This window comes from Capsicum annuum, chromosome 9 (genome assembly GCF_002878395.1).
Source record: "Capsicum annuum cultivar UCD-10X-F1 chromosome 9, UCD10Xv1.1, whole genome shotgun sequence".
NCBI classification, from domain to species: domain Eukaryota; kingdom Viridiplantae; phylum Streptophyta; class Magnoliopsida; order Solanales; family Solanaceae; genus Capsicum; species Capsicum annuum.
This window is the reverse complement of record NC_061119.1, coordinates 78,992,025-78,999,461: the sequence shown is the minus strand read 5'-3', so window position 1 is coordinate 78,999,461 and position 7,437 is coordinate 78,992,025. Positions and strand designations below refer to the sequence as shown.

The window sequence follows — 7,437 nt, the reverse complement described above, 5'->3', positions numbered from 1 at the left end:
GGTTTATGGCTATGTCGGGGGCATGTCCCGACTAGGTACTCTTCGGTTTGGTTTAGAGATTGTGTTTGGACAATTGTAGACTTAGGTATGGTATGGATTGGTTACTTTATATAAAAGTATATACATTGGATTATTGTCTTAGTTTTGGTTTATGGTTTTGGTTTGGGTTGGATTGGTTAGCTATTGAAGGGATTGACTTGGTTGGGTTGGCCTCAGCTATAGGCTTATCCCAAAGTCACCACATGGTTGGGGTGTGCAAAAATCGAACCGACCAATAAACTGGACCGATAAAAATGTTATTGGGTTATTGGGTTAATGGTTTGTTAATGGTTTTATAAAAAAAAATTATTAGGTTATTGGTTTGGTTTGATTTTTTCTTATTGGGTTATTGGGTATATCGATAACCCAATAAGAATGTGTATATATATATATGACTTATTATATATTTCTCTTAATTTCTCTTTTATTTCTACCAATTAGCAAACCTATTATTTCAATTATACAAATTCTTAATTTCTCCTAACAATATTTAGTTCAAACTTGAAGATTCTTGTAAATTAAAACACATAATGTAGGATCTTTTGTTGCAACTAAGATTCGATTTTTTTTCATGTTTGTTACTACTATTTCTATTTTATGAGTATTTTCTTATTGGTTAAATCAAAAACCAAAACTTTAAGGACTAAAACCTAATAAACCAAAAATCGATAAAAAATATCTTATTGGTTTGGTTATTGGTTTAGCATATATAAAAATTTAAAACCGATAAACCTAACCGATAATATATAAAACCAAACTGAACCGACCGATGCACACCCCTACCATATGGTGGATATGATATCTTGTTATATGTTTGGAGTTCATCCGACTCAAGGTATATTTTGGTTGGTTGGGTTAGGTAACGGGGGTGGTGTCCTATTTGGGTTGGAATTGAGATTGCCTATTATGACAAAGTCCCAGTTCGGTTTGTGTCATTTACCTCCTGATGTTTATTTCAATATATCTAGTGCTATGATCCAGCTCTTATACTTAAAGGGTGTATTTTTGGGGTTGCCTACAGATGATGTAAACATGCATCTAGCAAACTTTACTGGAATCTACACTTCATATACCCTATCGGGGGTAGATCAGGAGGCACTAAAACTAAGGTTGTTTACTTTTTTGCTTACTGTTGAAGCATCATTATGGCTTGGGGAACTACCAAGATGGTCCATTACTACATGGAATGAGCTACACAGACAATTCTTGAATAGGTTCTTTTCTCCCTCCAGGGTATTGCAGCTCAAGGATGAGATTTATAATTTCAGGTAGCTATAGTCAGAACCTATGTATGAGGCATGGTTCTAGTTTAATAAGAGGCTTAGCATGGTCCCCAAACACCAGATATCAGGCACAAGCTTGTCAGAGATATTCTATAGAGCCCAGATAACCAGTTCCAGATCAATGGCAGACACTATTTCTAGAGAAGCCTTTATGAGATTGTAATGGGAGATAGTTGTGCGTATTATGGATTAGATCTCATTAAATAACCAAGGTTGGTAAACTCAGGAGGTTGATAGAGGTTCTGATATTTATGCCATTAGAACTTTTGGTGAATACGGAGTAACTGAGGATGTTGTAGATTAGGAGATTTTACTATTACAAATGGAAATTGGTGAGTTGGTTAAATAATATGCAACCATAAATTCTTCTAAAAAGCATGACTTTGGGATAGCTGAGAAGGTAAAGTATATGGATCATCAGTTGGCAGGTTTTTGAGCCCAAGGGCAAGGGAATCAAGGTTGGAACTATTGTGGTGATAGAAATAAGTACATTCCACCTAGCAGACGCGAGGTGAAGTCTAAAATAGAAGAGATATTGACCATTTTAATGAAGGTTCAAGAGAGTTATAAGGCTTACCTTATAGAGCTTAAAACTAAAATTTAGGATTAGCCCAAAAGGTTGAATCACACACGATTGCTATTAAGCAGTTAGAGCAGCAGTATGCACAAATATCTATCACTTTGACTGAAAGGCAGTCAGAAGCATTGCTTGATAATAATGTGAAACACCCTCCGACACTTGTTCATTGCATTGACACTAGGGATGACTCCTCACCTGACGAGCACTATTTGCCTACTACTGATGATCTAGAGAAGGAGAATATTAATGTTGATGAGCCACCTGAGGCAGAGTTTGAGAAGCTGACCTGTAGTGATGATGATTTCAATAGTGATTGCGATGATGCCTAGATTGGAGAAAAGCTCCAAAACATAGTGCAACAATTTAGCTCAAACTTTCAGGCTACATAGGAAGAAAATAAAGGGGACCCACGTGCAGTGACCATTCCATGTTCTATTAGGCTTTATGATGTTAATCAGGCTCTATGTGATTCGGGAGCAGGAATAAATGGTATGCCACTGGTGATATACAAAGTGTTAGGGTTAAGAGAACTCAATCCTACATTTGCAAGGCTTGTGATGGTTGATTCATCTATAAAAGAGCCAGTGGTTATTATGCATAAAGTGGAAATAAGAGTAGCACAATTCACATAGCTAGGCAGATTTCATGATTTTAGACTGTAAAGTGGATTCCCATTTTTTGATTATATGGGGTATACCTTTTTTGTCTACTGTCCAAATATTGATTGATATGGATTTGGAAGAGATCACTTTCAAATGAAATGAGCAACAAATTATGTTAAATATATGCATAACAATACAGCAGTCGGATGACATGAGATTTGTGGTAGTTATAGATATAGTAGATGATTACATGATCACAGTTGATGTGCCTATTGAGGGGAGATTAGGAATGGAAGCATTAACTGTGATGATTATGAACTTTGAGAGTGATGGGATAGCTGACTACGATGAGATGGCTAGTGCTTTACATTGCATAGGCTCTTACAATTATGCCCCTAAGAAGCTGGATCTTAACTTGAAGAACAGAACCACTCCTCTTCCAAGATCATCGATTGAAGAACACAGCTATTGGAATTAAAGGCCCTCTCTCCTCACTTGTGGTATGCATTCTTGGGGGCCAATAATACCTTACCGATAACCATTATGGAAGATTTGGCAGAAGCACATGTGGAGGCTTTGATATCGATCTTACGAAAGTTTAAGAAAGCTATTGCGTGGACCATTACAGATATTGTGGGGATCCCACCAGGTGTATGCACACATAAGATACAGCTTGAGCCAGACAACATCCCCAGTATTGAGTATCAGAGTCGACTAAACTGTCATATATAAGAAGTGGTAAAAAAAATAATCAAGTGGTTAAATATTAAGGTGGTTTTTCCTATTTCAGACAACAAGTGGGTTAGACCGGTTTAATGCGTGCCAAATAAAGGTGGAATCACAGTGGTTCCAAATGAAAAGAATGAGTTAGTACCAATAAGGCAAGTGACCGGATGGAGAGTATGCATGGATTACAGAAAGTTGAACAAGTGGTCATAAAAGGACCACTTCCCAATGTCGTTCATGGATCGGATGTTGGATAGACTCACAAACAGGGGTTGGTACTATTTTCTTGATAGGTATTTGGGTTACAATCAAATCATGATTGCTCTCAAAGACCAACAAAAGACTACCCTTACTTGCTCATATGGGACCTTTGTATTCAAAAGGATATCATTTGGACTTTGCAATGAACCTGCCATTTTTCAGAGATTATGGTGTTCATATTATCTGATATGGTGGAAGATACGATCAAGGTATTCATGGATGACTTTTCAGTGGTAGGATATTCTTTCGATGATTGTTTGGCCCATCTGGCCAATGCACTATAGAGATGTAAAGAGTATGATTTTGTGCTAAACTGGGAAAAATAATTCTTCATGGTGAGAGAAGGTGTTGTGCTAGGGCGCAAAATCACCAAACATGGTATTGAGGTGGACAAAGTGACGATTGAGGTAATTAAGAAATTGACACTGCCAGTATTAGTTAGAGGCATACAGAGTTTTTTGGATTATGTAGGTTTCTGTAGAAGATTTATTAAGTACTTCTCTAAAATTTCAACTCCCCTGTGCAAACTTTTAGAGAAGGAGGTGAAATTTGTGTTTGATGATGAATTTCTCAAGACTTTTAAATGACTGAAGGATCAGTTGATTTCAGCACTCATTATTGTGTCACCTAATCGGTCTGCACCTTTTGAGGTTATGTGTGATGTGAGCGGAGTAGCCTTGGGTGTTTTCCAATGCCAAATAAGAGAGAAGATCTTGCATCTTATCTATTATGCTAGCAAAGCTTTAAACACTGCACAAAAAAATTATACAAAACAGAGCTACTTGTGGTGGTTTTTGCTTTTGAGAAGTTTTGGTCTTATTTGATTGGGACCAAGGTGATAGTTCAGACTGACCATGCATCTTTGAGGTACTTGATGCCAAATAAAGATGCCAAACCATAATTGATTCATTGGGTATTCCTGATGCAAGAGTATAATTTTAAGGTCAAGGACCATAAAGGGAAAGAGAATTAAGTTGGGACCACTTATCCATACTTGAAGAGAAAACCATCCAGAAACTAGGGGATAATCTTAAGATAGATGATGATTTTACAGATGAGCGTGTGTTAGCGGCATTTTATGATTTGATTCCCTGGTTTGCTGATTTTTCCAACTACTTGTCAAGTAATCTCATTCCAAAAGATTTGTCCTTCTAACAGCGTTGGATATTTATGCATGAGGTGAGGAAATTCTTTTAGGATAAGCCATATGTGTTTAGGGTTTGCGCTGATGGGGTAATTCAAAAATGTATATCAGAGGTGGAGATGATAAGCATTATAGAGGCCTGTCATTCATCACCAGTTGGGGGTCATCATAGTGTTACATGGACAGCCCGTAAGATTCTACAGTGTGGATTTTATTGGCTTAAAATCTACAAGGATGCTCTTGATTTTGCATAGGCCTGTAATCAATGTCAGCATCAAGGAAATATTTCTCAATGCCATGAACTCCCCATGCACCTATTTTGGAGTTGAAGCTATTTGATATGTGGGGGATTTATTTCACAGGTCCATTTATGATCTTCTATAGCATGAGATACATCTTGGAAGAGGTTGACTATGTATCAAAATGGGTGGAGGCAGTATCACTTCCAGACAATGAAGGCAGAAGTGTCACCATTTTTCTAAAGAGAAATATCTTTTCTAGATTTGGCACACCACATGCAATTATTAGTGATGGTTGTCATCACTTTTGCAACCGCTTGTTCAAGGCCCTACTCGATAGTTATGGTGTGAGGCATAAAGTGGAAACACCTTACCATCCTCAGACAAGCAGGCAAGTGGAAGTCTCCCACAGAGAAATAAAGTCTATCTTGGCAAAGACTGTGAATGCCAATCGGACTGACTGGTCTAGAAAATTAGATGATGCACTGTGGGCCTATCGGACAGCTTATAAGACTATCATAGGTTCCTCTCTATATCATCTTGTTTATGGAAAAGCATGCCACTTGCCGGTTGATCATAAGTATATGGCACTTTAGGCATTAAAAAGGTTGGATTTTGAATGGTGTGATGCAATAAACTTAAGGTTTAGCAAGGTGAATGAGTTGGATGAATTCCCGCTCCGTGCTTATGATAGATCTTCCATATACAAAGTAAGAATGAAGTTGTACCATGAAAAGAAGATCGAGAAAAGAATATTCAAACTCGGTGATTTAGTCTTGTTATACAATTTAAGATTTTGCTTCTTTCCTAGCAAGTTGAAATTAAGATGGACCGGACCTTTCACTGTGGTCAAGGTGTTCCCATATGGTGCTATTGAGGTAAAGCGTGATGGTGATGTCCCATTTAAAGTGAACCAGCAGCGAGTGAAACACTACATGGAAAACTTGAAAGAAGTTAGAGTTTATGCTGAGATAGACCTAGGAGATGTCTGAGTAGCCTAGGAAACTGTATCATTCTGCTGCAATAAATTAGGAATTTCTTGGGAGACAACCCAAGTTATTTTATTATTTGTATTCGTATTGCGTGATTGACATCGGATCTTCATACCTATGGTGCCACGATATGTTCCTAACTCTCTTGTTTTGGTTGGATGCATTGAGGATAATGCAAGATTTTTAGTTGGGGGTGGGGCTTCTTATGGGTCTTGATGTCCTCTTGGGGCTTTTGTTGACGTGCCTTTTTTCTCAGAGTTTTGTTCCTATTAGAGCCAGTATATTTAGGCATATTGTGTTTTATATCGTGATGTTCTGTGTAATTAGGAGATTTTTAAGTATTCAGGGTAGTAGTCATGATTTGATTGATTTTTTATACCCCTCCAAAAATTTGTGTTTTAGAACTGTGTGAACTTTGTAGATCCTGTTATGGCATTACCATTAGGGACATGATAATTACTTTAATAATTGCATAAACTTGATAGGTAGTAGTTGGTGATTTGACTATGTGCTATGTGTGTGTCATGAACTAGATAGGTAGTTGATGAGTAGTGATTTTATCACTCATTCTTACTCAAAATTCGTGAACATTTCCATGATTTGAATAAATAAATGAGACATATTCATAAGTAAATGCACTAATATCCACTCTTTGCAAGTATAGAGTTGAAGAGATAGAAAGATGTGGATTAGAGCTTACAATGATCAAAAGAGGGAAGGAAAAGTACAGCTGAAGACTTGCAACAGAAGAGCCTCAAGTACCACGATCGCGACAGTCAAGGATGGTTAATTGATCGTGGTCGTGGATGTAATTCGTGGTTGTATAGCCGCAATTGCAGCTAGACCTGCGTGATCATGGCTTAGCAGAGGAGTTCAGCCCAAGGGAAAAATTGGAAATGCACATGGCTGATCCTAATTTTGACAAAAAGACTTAAACACTATCCTTAAGAAAGACATTCTATCTTCCCCAAATTTTTAGGTTTTAGATCTAGACTTCATAGCCTCCATTTTTTGGAGAAGAAAGTATCGTATAAAGTTTGGGTGAAGAATGCTTTGGAGACTTTCTAAGTGGAAGTTTTGCTCACTTCCATTGTTGATATTGTGGGAAAGCCAAGTTTGAAATAACATTTGCTTAGATCTTCAACAAGTTATTTCAATGGAGATTATGGGTATATCTATGTTTATTTATCTTATGTGTAGCTAAATCTCCCTCTTAGTCTTATGTATTAATAGGGGTTTAAGTGTGTATGGGTTGTTATTGTTAGCATCCATTTGGTAGTTTATGTTTATGGGTTTTATCATTGCTATGCTATGTTGGTTGGGATTTAATGGGTAAAATCCCCAAATACCCACATGGGTTTGATGAGTGAAAGCTCCAAGCTTTATAAAGTTCAAGACTATCTTCAAAAGAAGGGTTTATGGTGAACTTTAGTAATCTATATCATCCTCGAAATAGGGGTGTGGAGACCAAAGCAATGATAGACAATTATGTGTATAGTTTGCTAAATTTTTACTATCTTAGACATAAGGGTGAATGTGAGGTTGACTATGCCATGGGTATCATCCTAGAA

General features: G+C 37.2%; 1 protein-coding gene across 1 annotated transcript; it reads left to right on the top strand.

Annotated features, from left to right (window-relative positions):
• The first annotated feature begins 5,590 nt into the window (after positions 1–5,590).
• Positions 5,591–6,801, top strand: LOC124887089. Its single transcript, XM_047396268.1, has 2 exons — positions 5,591–5,860; positions 6,694–6,801. The coding sequence occupies exons 1-2, from the start codon at positions 5,591–5,593 to the stop codon at positions 6,799–6,801; spliced, it is 378 nt and encodes a 125-aa protein (XP_047252224.1).
• The last annotated feature ends 636 nt before the right edge of the window (positions 6,802–7,437 follow it).

Bases quoted from the DNA above. Each gene is read 5' to 3' on its own strand.
- LOC124887089 (XM_047396268.1), top strand. From the start codon at position 5,591: ATGAAGTTGTACCATGAAAAGAAGATCGAGAAAAGAATATTCAAACTC. The intron at 5,861-6,693 runs GTCTGAGTAGCC...GTGGTTGTATAG, and splicing joins CTGAGATAGACCTAGGAGAT to CCGCAATTGCAGCTAGACCT.